The sequence below is a fragment of the Bubalus bubalis genome, chromosome 8, assembly GCF_019923935.1.
Source record: "Bubalus bubalis isolate 160015118507 breed Murrah chromosome 8, NDDB_SH_1, whole genome shotgun sequence".
Lineage (NCBI taxonomy): Eukaryota > Metazoa > Chordata > Mammalia > Artiodactyla > Bovidae > Bubalus > Bubalus bubalis.
Window position 1 is genome coordinate 20278075 of NC_059164.1, and position 26781 is coordinate 20304855.

The 26781-nt window shown below is 37.7% G+C and overlaps 1 protein-coding gene across 1 annotated transcript in view; it reads left to right on the forward strand.

Annotated features, from left to right (window-relative positions):
- The window catches only part of SCIN (scinderin), a 79079-nt gene that overhangs the window by 947 nt on the left and 51351 nt on the right, over positions 1-26781 (forward strand). The window contains exons 2-4 of the mRNA XM_025290912.3: positions 8662-8816; positions 14042-14203; positions 26157-26306. Of these exons, the coding sequence (XP_025146697.1) occupies positions 8662-8816; positions 14042-14203; positions 26157-26306 (467 nt within the window). The remainder of the gene's footprint in view (positions 1-8661; positions 8817-14041; positions 14204-26156; positions 26307-26781) is intronic.

The following is a 26781-nucleotide window of genomic DNA, read 5'->3' on the forward strand; positions in this document are numbered from 1 at the left end:
AAAAAGTAAATAACCTTCTATGGCAGATATTGTCTTTAGATGAGTCGCTTTATAATGACTATTTTTATATTTATTACCTATGTGTTTGAACAAGGACACAGTTTGGAACAAAACAGCTCCTTCATCGGTAGTAATTATTTTGGGCTTCACCCTCGCAGGGCTCTTAGGACACTGGGCCTTGTGTGTTCTACTTTTTCCACCTTCTACTTTTACTCGTAAACATCCTGAATGTCTAACCTCTCCCTGTGAGATCCTGTGCCACTGGGCACACCCCGTCTAACAACACACCGATTATCTGAGCCTTACTGCCTTCGTTGAGAATCAGCTTGCCTCCCCTAGACTGTGTTTATTTATAATTTTATTCATTATGGGGAAAACACACAAAACATACACATTTTGAAGTCTCTGAAAGTCATTTTTCCTTCCTAACATTTAAAGATTTTGAGGCAAGATGGTAGAGAACATTGAGAAGTGATGTTCTCAATATGAGCCACCACCTGGAGCAAACACTTCCAAATGAGAAATCCATACAGGGAGACAGGACTGTTTCATTATAACATTTATTTGATACTAAAATTTTGTGCCTGCTTGAGGAGGCTGAGGCTGAGATCCAAACTCCTTGTGGTTTTCTAGTGTAATGTAACTATTCGTTTTATCACAGACAGTGATCTATTTATGTTTTACACCAAGAATCACCCCACTGAAATCTTAATGTATAACTTATGTTCATGAATGAGTGAAGCCACATAGAATAGTAATGCCTTCACCTTGGTCCTTTTTTTAGAACTTAGTTTGGCAATGAGTAAAAGTGTTGTAAATGAATGAATGAATCAGACTTCAGAAAGGGAAGAGAAACTAAACTGATGTAGTTCCAGTTTCAAAAAATGTAACAGAAATGCTTTGGGCAGAAACATTTTATGATCTTAAAGATCTATAAAAACTGAACTTACTAGTGCGTTAATTAATAGGTTAATTCAGTAACTTTCAATGTGTCCAGCACTGTGTAAGGCATTTTCGCATACGAATAACTTAAGGAACTTCCCTGAAAGTTTACAGTCTCAATGATGCAATAAAACAAAAGTGATAGAACACAGGTAAAATGTGATGAGCGCCAGGAAAGAGACACAAACTGTCTGTGGTCACTGGGAAGCAGAAGAGCCTTGATGGAAAAACAGGAAAATGAGGGGAGTTGGGAGGGATTGTGTGATAGAAACTAATGGGAAATGTGGAAAGATTAGAGCACAGTAGCCAGCAGGACCTGTAGATATAACTCGACCTAAATTTGGGCTTCCCAAGTGGCACAGTGGTTAAAGAACCCTTATCAATGCAGTAGACACAGGAGATGGGAGTTCGATCTCTGGGTTGGGAAGATCCCCTGGAGAAGGAAATGACAACCCACTCCAGGATTCTTGCCTGGGAAATTCCCTGGACAGAGGAGCCTGACAGGCTACTGTCCACAGAGTAGCAAAGAGTCAGATATGACTGAGCACCAGCACACCATTAGACCTAAATTTGGGTGAATTCGTGAGGTTTATTCAGAAAAACAGATTGAGAGGACGTTCCAAGAGGGAGAGCTGAAAGTTCAAGGGAAGAGAAAGCCTGACTAAAGGAAGTCAGTTGAGAGGAAGATGAAAGAGAATAGAGTTAAAATCAGCCTGGTATGAGAAGGGGAATAGCGTAGAAATAAAGAAACAGGCCAGCTGAGAGGAAGAAAAGGGAAACAGGAAGAAGTGGGCCCAAAACAGGAGAACAGAGGAAGAGTTATCTTCCCTGGCCTCTCCCTCGGTGTCTTTCCATAATACCCTCACATATCTCAGATCTTTTTATTTGATTATTTTTTTGTTTTATTTCCTTTACAAAGTAAGCATTTGTTGCGTGTCATTCAGAAGTTGTTGCATTGGTTCTTCCTGAAAAAAAACATTTTGGTTTTGTACCTAGCAGTTTAAATGCATCTACCAACTAGTCTGTGCTGGGTTCTATTTCAAGGCACTGTGAATCCAAAAAACTGGGTGAGCGTATACAACATACAATACAAAGAACTTATACACCGGCGGGGAGGATGCTGAGAAACTAGAGTTTTATACATCGCTTGTGGCGGGGGTGGAATATAAAGTGTACAACCATTATGGAAAAGACTTTGGCAGTTTCTTATGAAACTGAACATGCAACTTCCATGTGATCCAGCAGTTGCATTCACGGGTATTTAATCCAGAGAAATTTCATATTCATGCAAGAACCAGTACATTGATGTCATAGCAAAATTTCAGTCAGCCCACATAACTTTCAAGAGGTTACTGATTAAACAAATGGCATGTCTATACCAAGGACCACTATTCAACATAAAGGAACAAACTTTTTTAAAATTAATTTTAATGTTATGTTAGTTTCTACTGTACAGCAAAGTGAATCAACTATACATACATATATATACACATACTCTTTTTTTTTAATTTCCTTCCCATTTAAGTCGCCACCAAGCACTGAGTTCCCCGAGCTATCCAGTTATATTCTCATTAGTAATCTATTGTATACATCGTGTCAATAGTGTATATGTGTCAATCGCAATCTCCCAACTCATCCAACTCTCCTTCCCCACGTGGTGTCCATACTTTGTTCTCTGTGGCTGTCTCTATTTCTGTTTTGCAAATAAGATCATCTATACCATTTTTCTAGCTTCCACATATATGCACTAATATATGATATTTGTTTTTCTCTTTCTGACATCACTCTGGTTGAGAGCCCCAAACTCCAGATAAACACAAGTCAGACGAATCCCTTAGGGAATTATGCCTAATGGGAAGAAGAAAAACAACACCAGTAGGTCTCATGCTATATGATTCTACTCATATAACATTTAAAAAATCTAGATTCATTGCTACCAGAGGTTAAGGATGAGGTGAGGAAGGAGTAGTTCAGGTGGGAGGTGGGTGGAGTTTTAAAAAGGCACCATGAGGGATTTTTTGGTGATGGAACTATACAGTGTCTTGACTATGATGGTGGGTATGTAAATTTACACACGTGATAAAATTATATTTAACTAATGTACAAGTGCAGATGACTACAAGTAAAACTGGGGAAATATGAAAAGTGTATAAGTGGATTGTATCAGTGTCAATATCCTGGTTGTGGCAGTCTGTGCTGTCCTGTACTTATATGCTTATACTTTAATGTGTGTATACTGAATTAGTGGAGAAGGCAATGGCACCCCACTCCAGTACTCTTGCCTGGAAAATCCCATGGATGGAGGAGCCTGGTGGGCTGCCGTCTACGGGGTCGCACAAAGTTGGACATGACTGAAGTGACTTAGCAGCAGCAGCATACTGAATTAGTATACATATAGTATACTAATTTAATATACTAAACTATACATACTAAAGTTTTACAAAATGTTCTATTTGAGGAAACTTGGTCTATTGATCCATCTGTCTATTCTTCAACCAATACCATGCTATCTTAATTAATTATTGTACCTGTATAGGAAAACTTAATATCAGATAGAATTAGTTTTTTTACCTTATTTTTCTTTGTCAGGATTGCTTTAGCTGTTCTAGGGACTGTGCCTTTTCACATTAATTTTATAACAAACTCATGTAATCTGTAATAAACCTTGATAGGATTTTGACAGGAATAGCATTAAGTCTATAGATCAATTTGGAGAAAATTGACATATTTATTATATTACAAGACTTACAATTCACAAACACTGTCTTTACTAAGGTCTTTGATTTTTATCATCATTTTGTAGTTGTTAGCATGTAGATCATGTACTTGTTTTGTTAAACATATTTCTGAGTATTTCAGTTTCTTTGAAGTGACTGAAAATGGTATTGTGCTTTCAATTTCAATTTCTGCATGTTCATTGTTTCTATATAAAAATGAGACTGCTTTTTATTATTGGTTAATATTTATCATGCTATCTTGCTGAATGCATTTATTCTAAAGGGTTTGTTTTATTCTTAGGATTTTCTATGCAGATTATCCTGTCATTTCTAAATAGACACATTGTTTTATTCCTTTACGATCTTTATGTTTTTTATTTCTTTTTCCTACCTTTCTGCAATAGTTAGAACTTCCTGTGTTATGTTCAGTAATAGTACTTGCCGTGTTCCCCATTTTGGGGGGAAAAGATTCAGTCCTTGATCATTAAAAATTATGTTAGCTTTATGTTTTTTGAAGATGCTGTTTATTAAGTTGAGAATTTTCCCCCATATTCCAGACTTGCCGAGAGCTTTTATCATGAATGGATATTCCATTAACCTAGTCATTAAACCTCTCTTTTTATTATGTTTTATATATAAAATCCGGAGAAGGCAATGGCACCCCTCTCCAGTACTCTTGCCTGGAAAATCCCATGGACGGAGGAGCCTGGTGGGCTGCAGTTCATGGGGTCGCTAAGAGTCGGACACGACTGAACGACTTCATTTTCACTTTTCGCTTTTATGCTTTGGAGAAGGAAATGGCAACCTACTCCAGTGTTCTTGCCTGGAGAATCCCAGGGATGGGGGAGCCTGGTGGGCTGCCGTCTGTGGGGTCGCACAGAGTCAGACACGACTGAAGCGCCTTAGCAGCAGCAGGAGCATATATAAAATCATCACATCCTCAAAACAACTTTAGGAAGTTTACAGCATATGGCTTCCCAGGGTGCTCAGTGGTAAAGAATTTGCCTGCAGTGCAGGAGACGCAAATTAGATAGATCCCTAGGTCAGGAGGAATCCCTGGAGAAGGAATTGACAACTCACTCCAGTATTCTTGCCTGGAAAATCCCATGGACAGAAGGGCTTGGCAGGCTACAGTCCATGGGTGTTACAAAAGAGTCATACACGACTTGGAGACTAAACAAACATACAGCATATGTACAAATAAAATATAACACAATATAATGTAAATAACATAACATAAAAGAATATAACATGAAAGGCATTGGGAAAATCAGCATGGGAAAAATAAATGAAGTCATAAGAACTCATTCAGAACACTCAATAGTTTTTGAACACTTATGAGAATTTCATCAGGCTATAACTGAATTTGATTCTAGTTTTTATATTCAAAGGCTAGTATTGGTTTCATTAAGACCTTTCAGCCTTTTTAGAAGACTCTGGTTTACTCATACTGACATTCCCTGGCCTAGCACAGTACATAAGCATCAACAAATTACAGGATAATTTAATTAACTTACTTCCAGTTCATTCATTAATCACATACCTATCCATTTGTATCTACCTCAAGAAACTCGGATTTCAACCTGTTCTCAAGTAAGAATACGTGTATCAGATGCATCATCCTTAACACCTTTCCTATTAAGGTTGATTTAAGTTTCCCTCCTTTGACATCTTTGCCTTCATTGATAATCTGATTTATGGATGGGGAAGTGGACGGAAGAATGACACTCAAGCCCTTGCGGACTGCAAAACTGCATGTGCTTTTTATGTGTGTTAAGTAATTTCCTTTGACCGCAACGAGTTCATAAAATTGATATCTAGCTACTGATTTTCTTTTTTCCTGAGAAGATAGCACACCAGTCTTCTTTGAGAGTAAGAGAGGAGTTATAAATAAATCCAATTCTTTCTTTAATATACTTCACTGCCTTCCTTTCTTCAACTTTAGTGAATACTCCTAGTTGGGGTTCCAGGTGAACTCTAGTATTGTTACAGCTTCTAAATGTTTATGTGTCAGTTATCCAGGGAGAAAAATTACATTCCCCAGTCACCTCAAAATTTTACTGCTAGTGAGAGTCTGAGTTTAAAAAAACCAACTAGTATTGTAGTTTCTAAGATCTGTGCCTCAGAATCACAGAAACCTGTCTTAGAAACCTGCGCTGTGTCTGCAAAGGTCAACTTTATGACCTCAAGGAAGTTACTTTTTCTCTCGAAGCCTCCATGTCTTCTGCTGTAACATGGTAGAAAATGATTTTGGCTACGTTGGGTCATTTGAAGATAAAAGCAGATCATTAATGTAAAGCACTAGCACAGTGTCTGGCCCATAGCAAGGGTGCTATAAATGTATATTAGCTGCTATTATTTCTAGAGTCATTAACGGTTTTCACACAGGTTAGGTATAGTAAAAGTTTTAAATGTCTTTTAAATTTTGAGGTCCTCTCAGGACTGTCCTGGTTCTGATCTTTGTGTACACTGAGGACACTGGGTCTTAAGAATTGGTGTTTTGACCTCAGTGAGGTGGCCTGGATCAGATCTGTATTAGAATTATGAAAATTAAATGTGTGTTAAATGTTAAATTCCCAGGATGATACTGCATATGTTAACATTCAAAAGATGTGAGCATGCTGCTTCTCTTATTCTCCCTTTTCCTTCAGAGAATATTATCTGATGCCAGTAAGATAGTGAAGTGGGGGTACTGCAACTCAAACACAGGGGAAAGCTTAAGATATGAGGGAAATTATCAGCTCTGTAGTCCTAGAAGCGATCTTTATATTTATCTTGAGAACACAGTTTCTGGACTTAAAAAAAAAAAAATGTATTGGCATATCCCAACAATCTGTACTGTTCTAGGGTTTTATTGCTTAGGAGTGAATATGATTTGAACTTAATATATTTTTGTTGTTCAGTTGCTAAGTTGTATCTGACTCTTTTGTGACCCCATGGACTCTAGCCCATCAGGCCCTCTGTCCATGGGATTTTCCAGGCAAGAATACTGGAGTGGGTTGCCATTTCCTTCTCCAGAGGATCTTTCCGACCCAGGAATCGAACCCACATCTCCTGCATTGACAGATGGATTCATTACCACTGAGCCACCAGGGAAGCCTCATTTTTAAAGTTGTCAAATTCAGAACCAGAGAGATCCATCTCTTGATCTTAAACATGGTACTAAAGTAAATTGCTTGAGAAAATTGGATTCCAAAGATTACATGGGGAGAATTTTGAAGTGTGACCATATTCCACTGAAGTTCAGAGAAGCCTAAATAAAGAATTATGGACTAACTGACAGCTGTAGGTTGGGCTTTTAGACAGGGCTATCTTATCTTAAAGATTATGACTTTGGAGGAACTAAGGTGCTTGGCAGTGAAAAGAATCAAAACATGTGAAATTCCTTAAAAATGTATTGACTTAATTATGCCTATGTTACACATACTTATTAAAAAAAAAGTTGATACTTAAAAAAATAGAGATAAGGTCAAGTTACATTAATTTTCCCATTCTCAAAGTGTTGTTTAGTTCTGGCCTATGATGTTTGTATTCCTTACAAATATTAATATATTGACATGTTGGAAAGCTGGAGATTAATGGTAAGAAAGGCTAAGACAACTGAAAAATGTTTTGATAACCTGATCTTATCACTGTAACAAATGAATCTGAATCCTACTGGAATATATTGTTATATCATCCTGAATGTATTTGGACAGTGGTGATTCTTTTAAGGTTTAAAAAAAAACTGGAAAGCAGATACAGAGCAATTCTTTTAGTTATTAGCAAAATAGTATTTTATATTGCATCATTTCTGCTGAAAAATTGTTCTGTTGAAGATGAACAATTTATACATAAATTTATAGTTCAGTTCAGTCACTCAGTCGTATTCCGACTCTTTGCGACCCCATGAATCGAAGCACGCCAGGCCTCCCTGTCCATCACCAACTCCTGGAGTTCACTCAAACTCATATCCATTGAGTCGGTGATGCCATCCAGCCATCTCATCCTCTGTTGTCCCCTTCTCCTCCTGCCCTCAATCCCTCGCAGCATCAGGCTCTTTTCCAATGAGTCAACTCTTTGCATGAGGTGGCCAAAGTATTGGAGTTTTAGATTTAGCATCAGTCCTTCCAATGAACACCCAGGACTGATCTCCTTCAGAATAGACTGGTTGGATCTCCTTGCAGTCCAAGGGACTCTCAAGAGTCTTCTCCAACACCACAGTTCCAAAGCATCAATTCTTCAGCGCTCAGCTTTCTTCACAGTTCAACTCTCACATCCATACATGACCACAGGAAAAACCATAGCCTTGACTAGACGAACCTTTGTTGGCAAAGTAATGTCTCTGCTTTTGAATATGCTCTCTAGGTTGGTCATAACTTTCCTTTCAAGGAGTAAGCGTCTTTTCATTTCATGGCTGCAGTCACCATCTGTAGTGATTTTGGAGCCCAAAAAAATAAAGTCTGACACTGTTTCCCCTGTTTCCCCATCTATTTCCCATGAAGTGATGGGACCAGATGCCATGATCTTCATTTTCTGAATGTTCAGCTTTAAGCCAACTTTTTCACTCTCCACTTTCACGTTCATCAAGAGGCTTTTTAGTTCCTCTTCACTTTCTGCCATAAGGGTGGTGTCATCTGCATATCTGAGGTTATTGATATTTCTCCCGGCAATCTTGATTCCAGCTTGTGCTTCCTCCAGCCCTGCATTTCTCATGATGTACTCTGCATGGAAGTTAAATAAGCAGGGTGACAATATACAGCCTTGACGTACTCCTTTTCCTATTTGGAACCAGTCTGTTGTTCCATGTCCAGTTCTCACTGTTGCTTCCTGACCTGCATATAGATTTCTCAAGAGGCAGGTCAAGTGGTCTGGTATTCCCATCTCTTTCAGAATTTTCCACAGTTTATTGTGATCCACACAGTATAATTCAAAGATAGTTTCTGCGTGTTTTCTTATCAGACATTCTGCCTTAGTGCTGTTTCTCGGTTGACAAATGCGCTTCTGTCGTCTGCTCTTTCAGGGAAGGAGTGTACTCAGGATGAAAGCACAGCAGCTGCCATCTTCACTGTCCAGATGGATGACTATTTGGGTGGCAAACCTGTGCAGAACAGAGAACTTCAAGGCTATGAGTCTACAGATTTTGTTGGCTACTTTAGAGGAGGTCTGAAATACAAGGTAAGCAGCTCCCTCAAATTGTTTTATGACCCCTTTTCTCTTCCTAATGGGCTTCCCTGGTGGCTCAGAGGTTAAAGCGTCTGCCTCCAATGCGGGAGACCTGGGTTTGATCCTTTGGTCGGGAAGATCCCTTGAAGAAGGAAATGGTAATCCACTCCAGTATTCTTGCCTGGAGAATCCCATGGATGGAGAAGCATGGTAGGCTACAGTCCATGGGGTCGCAAAGAGTCAGACACGACTGAGCGACTTCACTTCACTTCACTTTCTCTTCCTATGCATCCACACCTCATGTCTTGATAGAATTTCATTGAAGGCAGGCTTTTTTTTTTTAATTGGAGGGTAATTGCTTTACAATATTGTGTTGGCTTCTGCCATACAACAATGTGAATCAGCTGTAAGTATACACATGTCCTCTCCCTCTTGAACCTCCCCTCTGCATCCCCGCCACCTCATCCCACCCCTCTAGGTTGTCACAGAGCTCCAGGTTGAGCTCCCTGTGCCTACACAGCAGCTTCCCACTGGCGGGCTGTTTTGCATATGGTAGTTAGTATATGTCAGTGCTGCTTAAACCGACTGAAGTAATTCAGAAAGAGGGTAGGGTATTTCATTTTTATTTTAATCTATTTTGTTCACTGATATAGCCCCAGGACTCTCTAGACACATAATAGGTGCTTGATAAATGTTTGTGGAATATATGGTATAATGTGTGACATATTCTGACTTAATCTCATTTGGCAGGGTAATTTTTAATGAAGTTAAGTAAATATAGGCAACATGGGCATTAATAGTGTTTATTTTTTGCTATTCTAAAGAATCGCTGAATTTGCTACAAATAACCCATGACTCAGGAATTTCAGTTCTGGAACGTATGAATTCAGTATTTATAGCAAGTATAACTTCAGTTAATACATAGAACTATACATACATTTCCCAAATAGCTTAGTTTGATCTTAGAAATGTTACAAATGAAACCACTGAATTGAACATATATGTGGTTCAGCCTCACAAACTCCTATACATACACTGGCATACACACATACCCACACACGCACATGCACACACACACACACACACACTCACAGCGTTTATGTGTTTTGACCTGAAACTCATCATCAGATGACTTTACTTTGGAAATAAACAAGTAAAATATCAGATAATTAACTATCTCTATACTTTTAAGGCAACTTTCAGTAAAGGATAGCTTTTTCTGGATTTCTCTCAGTGATCCTGATCCTTGCAGATTGTCCATCTTTCATTATTCCCCATGCCCCTGAGAATGTTCAGTTAAAGTGTGAGGAATACCTTCCCTACAAACACCCCAGAAACAATCTTTTTAAAATCAAACGTGCTTCAGCAGGTATTCTGTGAGACCCTACCACTCCGCCCCTCCAGCATATTAGCCCTGCGGAGACCTAAAACCTCAGAAGTAAACTACTAAACTAGAATTCTGACTCTAATCTAGAGACTATTAAATATGAAACTATTGCCCTTTATTCATTTAATTCACATAAGTTATTTTATGTCAAATGATCCTGAAATCCCCTGTATATCAATGAATCCAAGATTTAGAATAAGCTGGAGCTTATATTACTAAATGCATGTACTGTACCATCATCCTGATTATGAACCCATTTCTGTCGCATGTGGCCTGTTTGCCTCAGGGAAACAGGTTTTCTGTGCTCAATTTCCTCAAATGTGCAACAGGATAATGACAGCTTTCTTGTGTAGGTGTCAGAAGGATTAGATTAAATGATAAAAATGTGTATGTTATAGTGCATATGCAATCATTTGAGACTCATGCTATTATTAATTCTTCTGGTATTAGTGGGTCTTCTGAAATCAAATTTCTGGAAATATATTTAAAAGTGGACATGATAAAAGTAATTTTACAGTTATTGAATAATTGTCTTCTAATTGTCAGAATTAAAACCACCACAGATCAGCATTTTTTAGAAAGAGGATATTTGCACATAGAGGTCAAATTTATCAGCAAAAAAATCGGTTTACTATCTTATCATTAGTGACATTAACCAGATGGTAACATGTGTAGTTGTAGCTAGACTTGATAGGAGATGTGGAAACAGAGATCATTTTACCACCCAGAACAGCAAAGATTATTATGTTATACTTAATTTCATGCTTTTAGGGATGTACTAAGCGCTTCACATGTGTCATCTCATTTAACTGAAAAAAGCAGCCTGGTAGTACAGTTTCTATCATTATCATCCTATTAAGATAAGTAAATGGAAGCTTAAAGAGCCTAATTTGTGAAGGTCTCACTTTTCACTTTCATGCATTGGAGAAGGAAACAGCAACCCACTCCAGTATTCTTGCCTGGAGAATCCCAGGGACAGAGGAGCCTAGTGGGCTGCCGTCTATGGGGTTGCACAGAGTCGGACACGACTGAAGTGACTTAGCAGCAGCAGCAGCAACAGCAGTAGCAGCATAGGTACTATATGACTGAATTGGGTGACCGACTCCAGTGCCTAAGCTAGTAACCATAGTATGATGCTTTCAATATAAGTAAATGATTCAAACGTCTGGATGAATTTTTATTTAAGAATACTCTTTGAAAAGGATATTGTGTCTATTTGAAATGAGTAAAACTTGGCAAAGTCTACCATTACCAAGTCAGCAATGGTCACATTTAGTTGCCATATGCAGTATAAAGATGTAGCTAGGAAACAGTGAGACCATCTTCCCATGTCCCATGTCATTTAATTGACTGTGGTTTTTTTCTCTGTGAGGTTTTATAGGGAGTTGGGGAGGAGTTATAGAGGATTAATTACTTACTTACTATTGCTTCCTTTCGGAGAAGGCAATGGCACCCCACTCCAGTACTCTTGCCTGGAAAATCCCATGGACAGAGGAGCCTGGTAGGCTGCAGTCCATGGGATCGCTGAGGGTTGGACACAACTGAGCGACTTCACTTTCACTTTTCACTTTCATGCATTGGAGAAGGAAATGGCAACCCAGTCCAGTGTTCTTGCCTGGAGAATCCCAGGGACGGGGGAGCCTGGTGGGCTGCCGTCTATGGGGTTGCACAGAGTCGGACACGACTGAAGCGACTCAGCAGCAGCAGTAGCATTGCTTCCTTTATTATCTCTGGCTAAGCCCCTGTCCCAGCTTGAACAAGACCCAGCCCCAACTGTGGTTGTAAGTAGCAACAATTAGACATCTGTCAGCCAGTAAAACTGTATTTATGGTGCCCTTGGTTTAGAAGATCATCCACCTTGCTTTCATTCTATAAAGTAGGTAGAAGGAGACTGGGAGTTTCTAGGGTTCATTCAAGCAATGTTCACAGAAGAATTACTTTCTGATATGGATATATATGGAACTTAAGTTTTTGTTCATTTTTGGCATCAAATATTAGAGACAAAATTAATTTTTAAAACTACCATTAAATGTTCACATACTATATATATATATATATATCACTCTGATAGTTCACCATATGAAATTATCCTACTATTATATATTTATTTTCAGCCTAAGTCAACTCTATATTTTATGACTTTTTTTTTCAGAACACAGTGTTCTTACACTATTTTTTGTTATCAGATCACAGTATAATATTCTTATTTTAAAATATAAATATTCTTATTTTAAAAAATTAAAATGGCCAAGCATAAGTAATATGTAGATGATAAACTTTATTTTTATTGTATACTACTTTGTGCTGTCAAGAAATATGGCAATCCTTTTAAAATTACGAACTGGGAAATTATCATGTATTTGTAAAAGCTTGTGGTTATAATTATCCTGAAGTCAACATTTAAGCCTGTACTAATAAAACCTTTATATTCATGAGGGCCTTTTGGAAAAGCGGAGAAGTCTAAAAGTCATTGGAAATGTAAAGAATGTGCTATTAATTATATATGAAGCTTGACTTCTTTCTTTGGATTTATTGTATATGTTGATGTAATAAACTTGAAATTTGGATTATTTAATAGACTTCATTTTTTAAAGATTTTGTTTTGATGTGAACCATTTATTTTTAAAGGCTTTATTGAATTTGTTACAATATTGTTTCTGTTTTATGTTTTTGGTTGTTTGGCCCCGAGGATCTGGGATCTTAGTTCTCCAACCTAGGATTGAACTTGCACCCCTGCATTGGAAGGCAGAGTCTTAACCACTGGACTCTGGGGAAGTCCCAATTTATACGGCTAATTTTCTTTCCATATTATCATGGGAGGATTTTGATCAATAAATAACAGATTTATTTCCACTGCACCTTTATTTTGTACATTACCTCATAGTTAATTATGGAAGTAAATAAATATTAACCACTGGACTCCGGGGAAGTCCCAATTTATACGGCTAATTTTCTTTCCATATTATCATGGGAGGATTTTGATCAATAAATAACAGATTTATTTCCACTGCACCTTTATTTTGTACATTACCTCATAGTTAATTATGGAAGTAAATAAATATTATTGTCCCTAACATTTTAATTCAGGAAAAGAATGAAAAGCTTGAAAAAGCTGAAAGCTAATTTCAAATGATGTAAGAAGACGTGCTTGATACAGTTCATCTTTATTTGTCCCCATTTCTTAGTTCAACGTTGTTGGACTTTGATTTTCTTTCTGTTTTGGTGGGGATATGCAACCAATTTAGACTGTAAATACTTAGGCCTGGCATGTTTTGTAAACTCTTTTTACCTAAATAAATAGATAAATAAGACATGTGATGATTATTTAATGCAAAATCAAGGACTAAGATTAGAAGCAGCCCATACCTGTGAAGCACTCAGGTCCCTCCTTTATCTTGAGGCTGTGACCATGGGAATTTCATGCTGCCTGGTTCCTGGGCCCCCTTTGTGTATGCTTGTGACTTCTAACTCTCTAACTTCCTGTCACCTTTTCCTCTGAAATCCTTATCTGCCTTCTCATTCAGTGCTTTGAGAATCATTAGTTCCCCAAAGGAAAAGAATAACAACTCTTTTCTGTTTATGTAGCAGGTTTTATATCCTGAGGGTTTTCTGTAAATATTTGCGGTATTAACAGGAATGGTTAAAATAGGAAGGACAAAGAGCCTACAACAAAACAATTACCTATTGATTTGCCTGTTGGAAATTCTCTTCTGCATATTTAATTTTTCACACGCACTTGGCTGTTTTCTCTTGCCCTAGCAAGCAGTTTGGTACCAACACCAGCGGTTTTCTAAGCTGCCGTGTCAAAGCCTCATCTGTTTTGTTTTGTTTTCTTTCTCTAACTGATCAGGCTGGCGGTGTGGCATCTGGACTCAATCATGTGCTTACAAATGACTTGACCGCTCAGAGGCTCCTGCATGTGAAAGGTCGGAGAGTCGTCAGGGCCACGGAAGTTCCCCTAAGCTGGGACAGTTTCAACAAGGGTGACTGCTTCATCATTGACCTTGGCACTGTAAGTTTCATGCTTACCTGGAGATGTCTAGAGGAAGGTAAATTGTCTTCAGATCAAATCAGATGTATGTGTTGTGGAATATACTCACTTTTTCTACACACTAGAAAGTGGTCATGGCTACGTGACATGCAGTCATATCATATGACTAGTTGGCAAGTATTTAAATGACACATAAAACTTCAGAAGTTTTTATTTCTTTTGATAAACTTAATTAGAATGGAGTAATGATTTAGTTCTTCCTACCATAGAACAGAAATTGAATAATTCTTAATATAGTTCCCCTTCTTCTTGAACAGAGCTTCCTCTAATTATTTTTGTCCTGAAATATGTGTGGGAAAACATTGCATGAGGGGGAAATTGATTCCCCCAGGAAGCAAAGATTCTAGAATTTAACATGGACGTAGGATGAGTGTAAATAGCCTGCCTGAAGAGTGCAGGGAAAGTATTTCAACAAATACTAATATATCCCATATAGCCACACACATAATACTATTTCGTACTTGTTAATTCTCTCAGAATTGTTAGAAGAAAAGGCACAAGTACAAATGTCTAGTATTATCTTAGTGGGATGGGCAATATCTGACTTAAGTCTTTAAAACTTTGTAAGGTTTCAAAAGTAGAAGGAAAAAAAAAAAAGTAGAAATAAAGGGTATTTCCTGCTACTGGAAACCATGTGCAGTGGCAGGGTTGCCCCTTTCTTCTCCAGTACATCTTCCCAAACCAAGGATCAAACCGGTGTCTTCTGCATTGCAGGTGGATTCTCTACTGCTGAGCCACCAGGGAACAGTGATTCCTACCTAAGTATTTTGTTTTACTGCCTCTCCTTAGGCAGTATGTTGGGGAAGAGCATCAGTCAGAGGCCAAAAGAGTTCATTTCATGTATATAGAAAGATGTGATACTAAGGAATTTAAAAATGGAACTACACAAAGCTCAGTGTGAGCAATATTAAGCTAGCAGGAGCACAGAAATTGAATATGCTAAGGTTATAAATGGTTTGGAAAATGACCCAAATTGTAAACTTCATTGGGTTCTCTAAGTTAGGGTCACCTCTGCTTTTATTACTACTAGTGTATAATCCGACTGTCTTAGATTATACTAGCTGTGTGCATAGTTGAGATTATGCCACTAATGCCCCAAGTACAATTCCCAGTGTCACATTTAGACATCTACATGCAAAATGGCAGTATTCTTGCCCTGTATTTCACAGTGAATTTCATGAAAATGTCCTTTTCAACTTTAGATGCTGTCCTGTTGCCCTAACCAGACTTAAGTCGTAAACTTCATGCTGCTGCTAAGTCATTTCAGTCGTGTCCGACTCTGTGCGACCCCATAGACAGCAGCCCACCAGGCTCCCCCGTCTCTGGGATTCTCCAGGCAAGAACACTGGAGTGGGTTGCCATTTCCTTCTCCAATGCATGAAAGTGAAAAGTCAAAGTGAAGTCACTCAATCGTGTCTGACCCTCAGCGACCCCATGGACTGAAGCCTTCCAGGCTCCTCCATCCATGGGATTCTCCAGGCAAGAGTACTAGAGTGGGGTGCCATTGCCTTCTCTGCCTAACCTTAATATCTAGGCAGAAAACAGATACTATTCTCTCTCTGCACTCACCAGCAAGCAAAACCATGGCATATAAATAGATGATCAGGTGTATTAAGCTGTGCAGTTCCAAAGACAGTCACAGCACTTGGAATCTCTCACAGCTAATGTACAGTAATTCATTTTCTGTCTTAACTACTTATATTTTATAGCCCTTTATCCCCTTATAATTTACAAAGTATTTTTATATATAAGGTGATATGGTTCATGGAAAAAGTGGACCTCAGTTTTCATCAAGTTGCATATAATCTCAGGTTCTCGTCTACAAATTTGGGTATTTGATTAGATGTGCTCTGGGGCCCATAAATACTTCCCATTGATAATGTAATTCATCATTGCCGTTACTTGAAAATACTTCTTTCCTAAAAAAAATATTTTATATATAATGTATTTGTTTTACAAGTGCAATAATCTCTTTGTCATGAATAGTGTCCAGTTGAACTTTTCAACTCTCTACTCTTTGATGTTGAGCAAGTCATTAAGCTCTTCCAGCCTTAACTTCCTTGTTTTTGGTTTTTTTTCATCTTGACTGTGGTTTCTAGTGACATACTGATCTCAGCTGATGGTGATTCAGTCCCGTCTGACACACAATCATATCTGGAAATGACAGTTACCATCCCAGTTTCCAGGGAAAACCACCTTAGAATATGTGAGAAAGTCACTTGCGTTAAAGCAGGTTGAGCGGCAATCTGGGACGAGACCTGAATTTTTCTATTCATAGTTTACATCCTACCAAGTGTGATATGGCTCTATAACAGAGTATCTTGCAACAGTTTCAGAATCTGCTTAATTCAGAATAGATGATGTCTAATCTGGCTTAGAATCTACTGAAATTAGTATTAGTAATGAAATTATTTGGCTTCCCTGGTAATTTAATGGTAAAGAGTTTGCCTGCAGTGTAGGAGACACGGAGATGCAGGTGTGATCCCTGAGTTCAGAAGATCCCCTGGAGGAGAAAATGGCAACCTACTCCAGTAGTCTTGCCCAGAAAATCCCATGGACAGAGGAGCCCAGTGGGCTATAGTCCATGGGGTTGCAAAAGAGTTGAACACGACTGAGCAATTAAACAACAAATGAAATTACTTATTATTTTATTGAATAAGTATTGAATTTCCACAATGGGCTGCATAGTTCAGTGCTGTGCTAGACTGATTTTAGCTCTGGTAACATGCTGTCTTTCCATAGGTAATACCTGTCATAGGAATATTCCCCATAAATCCAGGCTCATGTCATAGGGAAGAGTCTCTATAAAAAGGTTCAAGGACATTGACCTATTTAATAGTAAATTTTCTTTATTTTATGTAGTTAATATTTCCAATGACTTTCAAGTTATCTCTTGCTCTTGTGGCTGATTAGAGACATTTGGGATAATTTTCTTGCATCAATACTTGAAGCTGATTCCCTCTTATGTTGTGGAACTTTCCCACCACTCCCAGAGATATCCTAGTGGGATTCAAGCTCAGAATCCCTAAGTATTTTACAACAAACACTCACATGACCTGTGTTTATATTACTAACCTTTAACCAGTTGGTATGTCGCCAAAAGTTTCTCAAAGGTGATAAGATCTTGCAGTTGCCTCGGGCACTTTAGTTTTGGGGTGTTTCGTAGTCAACCAAGAAGAATGAGATGAAAATCTCTGTCATAATATTTTAACAGCACTTAACGAGTTAATTATTTCGTGACCACTTTCTGCTTTGGTGGGCACAAAGGGAAGCTATTGCTGGTACTTCGTGTGTTTCATGACCCAGGCATGAAGAAGATAGGTTGCACATCTAAAGCTGTCATTCAGCTAAAGCCACATGGCCAACACTAAGGTTATGGGTATAACCTACATCCTATATCTTGATTGTTTTGGGCGGAAGTGAGCTTTTTTTTGGATAAACAATCACCAGTATTAAGGTGATGTGGCATATACTTTAGTGATAGGATTTTAGACTATAGTAAATATTCCATAGGGGCTTCCCTGGTGGCTCAGAAGCAAAGAACCTGTCTGCCAGTGTGGGGATGAGGGTTCGATCCCTGGGTCAGGAGGATCCCCTGGAGAAGGAAATGGCAACCTGCTCCAAGATTTCTTGCTTGGGAAATCCCATGGACAGAAAAGGCTGGCAGGCTATAGTCCATGGGGTCGCAAAAGAGTTGGATATGATTGAGTGACTGAACAACAACGACAAAATATTCCCTAGACATGACAGTGTAATCTTTCCAACCTAACGCATGAAATTGTAAAATTATTTATTTAATCACTTTGGAAGTTAAGAAAATTATCGTTTTAGAGGATGATTTGGATAAGTTGTCTTATATTTAGTGTATTTTCAGTAAATAATATGAGACATGGGTAGATTTCAGCAATTTGGAATTTACCGAATTATTGGAAAAATGCTTTTGAAATATATGTTTTAATGTTGCTGAATTTATGAATCATTGCTCTCCCACTATTTTTAAAGATATGAGGAATTTGTAGAAATTAATAACATCACAGCTTAATATTGCAACAGAACATCTATAACCCGGGAATGTGAGTGATAATGAAAAAAAGCCCATATTCTCAAAGTTTGGGATCTGAAGTTAACTCTTTTAGAAGTGTATATCAGAGCCAGTCACTAGTGGAGAATTAGGTTTCAGAGAAATAGGAATCTGTGCTGAATGTTTTTTTTCTTGTTGGTTATCCATTTTATTTATTTTTAAAAATTTATTTGTTTTAAATTGAAGGATAATTGCTGTGGTGGGTTTTTAATCATGACGTTCTGCATGTTCTGTTCCCGTGTTAACTTATTTGGTCAGTTAGGCAATATTGCCCTACTGCCTTGCTATTTATAATCTATCCTGCCCTCTCCCATAGTCAGTCATCTGCTTCAGGAAAGCAGCCTGCACTTCCTCATTGACCAGATGTGGCCTTCAACCCACATCTTCTGACTTTCACTCCCACCGTTTCTTTGAAACTGTACTTCCTATGAGCATCAATGCCTTCTGCTAAATCCATGCCTTCTGCTAAATCCAGTGAACTCATCTCTTCTACTTGCCTCCTGTGCTGCAGTTCACATTGCGTTGTTGTCATTAAAGCACATCAGATTATCCCACCCACCCCCGCTGCCATCCCAGAGGAGGTATATGGAATGTTAATGGCCTGGGATGGGGAGAGGGTTGAGAATGAAAGCGTGAGTCTGGTTTGCAGTCTTCAGCCTCCCTCCTCCCTAACCTTCCCAGAGGCATTGACATTTCACTGAATCTTAACTGCTGGGCTTTGACCTCTATCCTAAGGCATTTGCTGGAAAGTATCCTCCCTTTGGTCTTTTGAGATGCCCACATCTCCACGGCAAGGCCCTTCCTGGTTCTGTGAGCCACAACTGTACCCACCCTGAGGCGTTCTGCTTAGTTTTTCCTGTGCCACATAAAAGTGTCGGGAACAGCGTGTCCAAGTTGTTGCCAATACCTGTTAGTCCAACTGCCTGGACACTGTCCAGAGTTGTTTCTGCTCTCATGCTCAGCATCACGGATAAATGTATGACAGAGATTACCAAGCTCTTTTCAAAGATTCATTGCACCTGGTCATGTTTCCTAGTTTGCTTGTAATGACCTCCTTTTTTTGGACCAAACTAGTCTTACACTATTTCACACTGCTGTCCTCTCGGCGGTTCCTGCAGTGCACTCTAGCCCCTAAGGCCAAGACCGTGGTTCTTGATATACAGATCTGACTTTCTAGACCACATCCTTACTCCTCCCCTGCAAAACTCTTAACTCTGGCAAAATCAAGTTTCTTTTAAATTAAAATTTTGTTGGCTTTCAGACTTTTGTCTCTACTATGACTTAAGGAGGCTAACTTTAAAACTGAACACTGAGCAGAATCGTTTGTTCTGGTTACATTTTTCCTTACTCCAAAGTACTCCACTAGATCTACTAGGGACAACAAGAAGAGAAATGGGCAAGATCAACCTAATTTTAAATCTGTAGAATTTACTCTGCAGTAAAAGTACGGACGGATGGCATTTAGTGTGTTCTTAGCATGTGTTGGGTGTTTGGAGTATAAAGATGAAAACCAGATAGCCTTTGACCTAAAGGTGCTGTGAAGTGGTGAGGGACACAAACACATACACAAATCAGAGTGTGATCAGGTAGAATGTTAGAAGCGCTGGAACAGAGCTACACACATGCTGTAACTGGAGAATCGATGAGCGCACTAAGAAAGATGGCTCGCAAGGTATTAGGAATTATATTTTAATTCTCAATCATGGTTTCACACTGGAATCATTTAGAAGAGGTTTTAAGAGTACTGATACCTGTGATTTGATTCCTGGAATTCTGATTTTAAGGTTTTGGAATAGGCCTTTGATATAGGTTCTTCTTTTTTTTTAACTTTTAACTTTTTTTGGCTGTGCCACAGGTCACATGGAATTTTAATTCCTTGACCAGTGATGAAACCCATATTTCTGCATTGGAAGTGGGGAGTCTTAACCACTGGACTGCCAAGGAAGTCCTGATGTAGATTCTTTTTAAGCCCCACTCCCAGGTTATTGAACATTCCCATTTCAATATGGGAGATGCCTAAAGGTGCTGGGAAGTTCACAGTCATATGTCTAAAGAACAAATAAGTCAGTTAAAAATAGTTGAGTCACCTACTTATGGGGCTGGCGGAAATTATTTTAGTAAGATGTGACTATAAGACTTCCTTGATTTGCTAGATACTTTGAGTAGGACACAATCTCACCTTCTCTTCTTATGAAAAGTTTGCTCCAAAAGCTGTCACTTGGTCCCAATAAATGACATCACTGCTGCAGCCATGCTAGAGTTGTCCAAGTCATGTCCCCCTCTCCCTGTCCTCCAGTACCCATCCAAAGGCATGGTTGACCCTCCCTGTAGACTTTAGTCTTATAAATATCCCTCTGTTCTTCTCTGCTTCTCCATCAGCACATGCAATTCCTCCTTTCTGGTCGCCCAGTATTCTGTGACCATCCACACCCTCTGCATCCATCTTCTATCCTTCAGTCAGAGATGCTTTTAAAAACACATATGCATGTCATTGAAGGATATTGAGGTAGCTTGACTTTAAACAACAACAAAATAGAATATAAATGAACATTTGTTTATCCAAAAACTAAAAATCATGTTTTAAAGTTAAAAAAAAATGGAGATTCTTGGAAGTATTGTGCAAGTTAATATCTTTTTTAAAGCAGTGCTTAATGACCCTTCAGCCTAGAGGGGTATCTGAATGAACTTCTGTATTTGGTTAACTAGATCTAAGGAAAACTAGGGCTTCCCTAGTAGCTCAGTGGTACAGAACCTGCATGCCACGCAGGAGAGATGGGTTTGATCCTTGGGTAGGAAAGATCCCCTGGAGATGGAAATGGCAACTTACTCCAGTATTCTTGCCTGGGAAAATTCCATGGACAGAGGAGCCTAGCGGGCTACAGTCTATGGGGTCACAAAGGAGCCAGACACGACTTAGTGACTAAACAACAACAAAGGGAAAACTAGGCACTGGAAACATAAAACCAATAGAAGCAAGGAGAGTAAGAGGTCTGCTCCTCCCACCCCCAGCTTTTATAAACTTTTAGATGTGTTTAGAATAAATAGCTTGGAAAAAGGAGCAAGTCCATGCTGAGTTCTTTGCCCATGAATCACCATCATTGGAGGGTTCCTTTAAACTCAGCTTCTGAAATCTTGCCTCCCTTCAAGGGCATCATTAACCATTGTTTTATTTCTGCTCTTATTTCCTGTCCCCGAATGAGGTTTGGCTACACTTAACGATGTGTGACTTGTTAGCTCTGACCATGTAGTTTAGAAGAAATTTTAGAAACCTCTGGTCTGCCTGTGGTGTGGTTGTTTCTATGAATACCACTCACTTACTTTTATTTCTTGTTACTGGTGGTCCAAACTCATTGCCAGTAACAGAGTGTTTTTACTCCCTTATTTCTTCCTTTTCCAACTATCCAGAATAATTTTACTTTCCTTAAATAGTTTGTACATTAAGAGTTAATTGTGGCTTCACAAACTTCTACTTGAGGGTGTTCATGAGCAGTACATACATCAGCAAATTTCTGCCAAAATTTAAGTGGACTTCAGTCTGAATTGAATGGATAATTCCATATTTACACGGAGTTTTTATGTCCTTTCCCCCCAGAAATTTAAAGTTTAGTGTTGCGTTATTAAAGTCTTTAGGATCTTAGAAGGTAAAATAGTTGCCTCAGAAACTGTATTTGCTTTATAATTTTCAGTGTCCAGTACACTTAAATCAGATTTACAAAAAGTTTATCTACCTCCCAATATATAATTCAAGTATTATAATCAAAACAATTTAAATTATAATGAAAACTTTTTCTGTTTTAAGAATACACATCAACCTATCACATCAGTTATATTTTTTAGCTCTGTGCAGAATTTCTTATTTTTTAGCCCTTGCCCTTTAAAAAAAAGGTTAAGTTGAATTATAGGGGAGTTTTTTCAAGCATGGGGCCAACTGAGTACAAGGGTTCCTCATTTGCAGAGTGGTAAAGTAGTCTTAACCAACTACCTCTGAATAGGGTGCGTGTTGGGCTAGTGCAGCTTATTAATAGTACTGCACACATGCATTTCATCACTGTAGCACTCTGTTAAAATGAGACGTCTTAAACACATCACCCACATGTGGTAAAATATGAACTGCTCAAATTGAATGAATTGCTCAAATTCTGTTTAAAATTTGAAGTATGTTTTAATGTCCATAACTGAACAAACTATGTTTGTATAAAAAACATAGTATTGAATGAAAGTGTTTTTTATTAACTTAAAAAATTTTTAATTTTATTTTTTAATTAACTTTTTAAACAGTTCTGGCTTTTAGCAATTTAAAGTCCCCATTTTATTGCATTTTTTGTCTAAGTTAATCACTGAAAATTAAATCTAATAAATAAGCTATGTTACTTCTAGAAATATCACAAAATAAGGTGAAAATAATAAAAGAGTAAGCATAACACACAACATCCGTTTTCATGCTCAATAAGAAATTTTTTGGCAATGCTTTCTTTGATGATTTAGTCTTCTCTGAGTTAAAAGGAAAACTTCACTTTTAAAAGTTTTATCATTTTTATGAGTTTTTCCTAGATATATTTTTGCTATTTTAAAGGTTGAAAGTTGTCTCTAAGCAATGGTGAGGAATATTTTCTAAAACTAAATTTATCTGTGAATTGATACTGCACATAAAAAACTCTCACAATAATATCATAAAAAATATTTTGGGGTCCAAGGAATATTATAAAATTCTATGTTAAATAATAATATTTATAAAATTATCATTAACTAGAATTCATTTTTAAACATATTTTACCAGACTTCCTTAATGCTTTACAAACACTAATAAAAACTCAGTTCAGCCGCTCAGTTGTGTCCAACTCTTTGCAACCCCATGGACTGCAGCACACCAGAATTCCCTGTCCATCACCAACTCCTCAAACTCATGTCCATCGTGTTGGTGATGCCATCCAACCATCTCATCCTCTGTCATCCCCTTCTCCTCCTGCCTTCAATCTTTCCCAGCATCAGGATCTGTTCCAATGAGTCAGTACTTTGCATCAGGTGGCCAAAGTATTGGAGCTTCAGTTTCAGCATGAGTCCTTCCAATGAATATTCAGGACTGATTTCCTTTAGGATTGACTGGTTTGATTTCCTTACAGTTAGTGTGATTTTATATAATTTCTTTGAAGTAGATAAGAGGTCATTTTTAAAACTAAAGTAGAGAGAATATAAACATCTATTGGATGAATATAAAAATACAGAGCAAATCAGTAATGAATGTGGCTAACAGTCTAAGAAATCTTGAGAGAGAACTTCTTATCCACTTCTTATATTTCACTGTAATGCAAATATTAGAAGTTTGTTCTCTCAGATCTACTAAGAAAAAAAATCAATTGCAAAATATCACGGAATAAGGAAGAAAAGGTACCTAAGCTAAGAGCCCAAGTGTACTGGCAGAGTAGCCTGCTTTGCTTCAAGGGGTAATTAGAAATGATAGATTCCCTGCAACACCTGCTGGGTGCAGTTTGCTCCTAGAGACCAGCAGATGTTCCAGCCCTGGTTTAATGCTTAGAATTATCAGGGGAGTGTCAGTAAATGCAGTTGCCTAGAACACACCTGAGAGTCCCTAAAGGGTAGGCTCAGGTATCCATATTAAAAAAAAAAAAAAAAAATCACTATCCTACTCTAACATCTGATTTTAATGCTCAGTGATTAGGTGTTAGCTGATCATTGGGAACCATTTGTTTTCACTGTTTGTAATTGCTAACGTGGGCCTGGTATTCAAATCACCTCTAAATGTGAGTCTCATATTCAGAACCCAGATGTAGAAAACAGAAAAAAAAAAGAAAAACCAACAAAACAGAAGGAAAAAAAAAAAAAAACCCACTCCCTTAACCATGTTGAATAACTAGATCGGATTCTGAAATGAAAGGAGTTGCAAGGCACAGTCCCTTTTTCTTTTACTTCTTATGAAGGCGTGAATTCCTAAGAGTTATATTTTATTCTTGAAAAGGAAAGTGGAGCCGATGAATAAGGAACATGGGAGTTGAGGGTACAGCTTAAGGGGTTAGAGAAACTGTTACTGGGCTGTGTGCTTTCAAGTTGCACTCCCACGGACAGGGAGCCTGCCCCATTTTAGGCAATAGTAAGCTATCTTTGAATGAAGAAAAAACTCTGGACTGTATCAGAGAAAAGAGACCGTTTCTCTGATTTTGAGGGTGCTGTTGTTTTTTTTTTTTTTGCTGCTATTAATTTATCCCCTCGTTTGAAAGTTTGCAAACATAAAGTCACATAGTAAAGGGCTGCTGAAGTCTGTCTCCTTTACACTTAACCGCAGTGCAACCTCCTCTCCAGACTAGACAAGTATGTATGGAAACGTTTTGAAAACCGACGGTAGTGCAAACATATTACTAGCCTTAGTGATCTACACGTCAGTCTCTGCTTGCTAGTATCCATTCATTTATCGCTAGTCCCAACATCTAGCTCCTAATAATCACTTAATAAATGAGTGACATTATAAAAAAAAAAAAAAGGAAAAAAACACTGACAGATTAAAAACTGAGGGCTTGCTTTCTGCAAATGTGTGCCCCTCCCCATGAGACAGCTTTAAAAATCTTTTTCCTGCAAAGGCAAAAACAGAGCTTATATTTTTGTACCTAATTAAATGGAACTGTATTATTTGTGTGGTTTTATTTAAGTCTTGATGATGTACCTGGATATTTTCAACATCAGTGTTTAAACATTATCCTCAATTTCTAACCACTGAAGGATAGTCTATAGTATCCACATAATGACACTTTTATGGTGATTTCTCTATTGAATGGGCATTTTGTTTTGTTTCTTTGTTTTTGTATCTGGTGTCTGATACTTCTGTAAAATAGATTCCTAGAAACGGTCCTGATTCTAAAAGCACATGTAATTTTTTAATGTGATGCCAAACTGCCCTTGAAAAGAGCCTGTCTCAGTATCTGTCTCCTTAATAGGGTATAATAATACCTACTCCCACATCCCACCAGCCTGGGTACCATTAAACTTCTTTCTTGTGTTAAATCACATTTAGTGGAGAAAATGACATTTATTATTGCTTTACATTGTTACTGCATACTTTCTGAACATTGTACCTAAGTCCAAAATATATACTGTAATATAAATGGCAAGTAATGTATTTGATTTACTATTTATAAAACTGCTGTTGTTCTGTTTCCATTTTTTTTTAATTTCTGTTAAAGTATAATTTTTATATATAAGTATATTTTTATATATCATAATTTATATAATTGTTATCCTATTGTTGAGCATTTAATGTCTTTTCAATGCCTTACAAAAATCTCAGCTGTGAAAAACCCCTGTACACATGTTTTTTTCTCTTCTTTATGAATAATTTATTAAAATAAATTCCAGTTAGTGATATTACTGGGTCAAAGGTTTAACTTTTCATGACTCGGTAAAGATTGTTAAATTGCTTTACAAAAGTGATAATATCATTTTTTATGATCAGCAAGATCATATTACTACTGTAATAGATTCTTGACTAACTTTCTGAAGGATGTTAGGTTTATTATTCTACATTTATATAACTTGTATAAGTTTACTTTCATAAATTGTGCTTTGTGGATTATATACACAGAGAATGCTGAGATATGTATTTATATTTTCCATGTTTAAAAATGCCCACTTTATAATGCTAACTGAAAGCAACAGGATACACAATGAGGTATAAATTAAGTATATCGAATCATATATACCTCAACAGAGGATAACTTTATTTTTTATGCCTTTGTGTTTTTTCCTCATTAACCACAGTGTGTATTATACCCGGGCTGAATGTCTGTCGTATATTCTTGAGGTCAAAGATCTGTCTGTTTCTTTTAGGAAATTTACCAGTGGTGTGGATCTTCTTGCAACAAGTATGAGCGTCTGAAGGCCAGCCAGGTTGCCATCGGCATTCGGGACAATGAAAGGAAAGGCAGAGCTCAGCTGATCGTGGTAGAAGAAGGGAGTGAACCATCAGAGCTTACAAAGGTATTATGAGTCGTGTAGGTCTTTAAAAGCTTGCCCCTCTAAGCCGTATGTGTGAGCCTGTGTGTTAGATTTAATAACATCTCTGATAAGCTCAGATTAGGTAAGAGGATGTATCAGAGTTTTCTAAGTCATGGTCCTAGGAGAATAGCATATCACGACTGTTTTTCCCCACCATTGGAATGACTATCAAAGGAAGCCTTGTTCCCTATCTTCTGTGATATTCAAGGACTGATAGGTGGGCAACACCTTTGAGATTGACTGTAAGAAAATATTTTGGAATAAAAACAATATTTATTTGAGCTTCTCAACTTTTTTTAATGTAGTGATTTTTTTCAATTTTAAAATTAATTATTTCATTAAAAGAATGAAATAAAGTCTTATACCAGGAGATTAAATACACCAATATTTTAAATATTTCAATCATTTTAAACTAAGAATTATAGTATAGGTAAGGCACTTATAATTTTAGTATAGT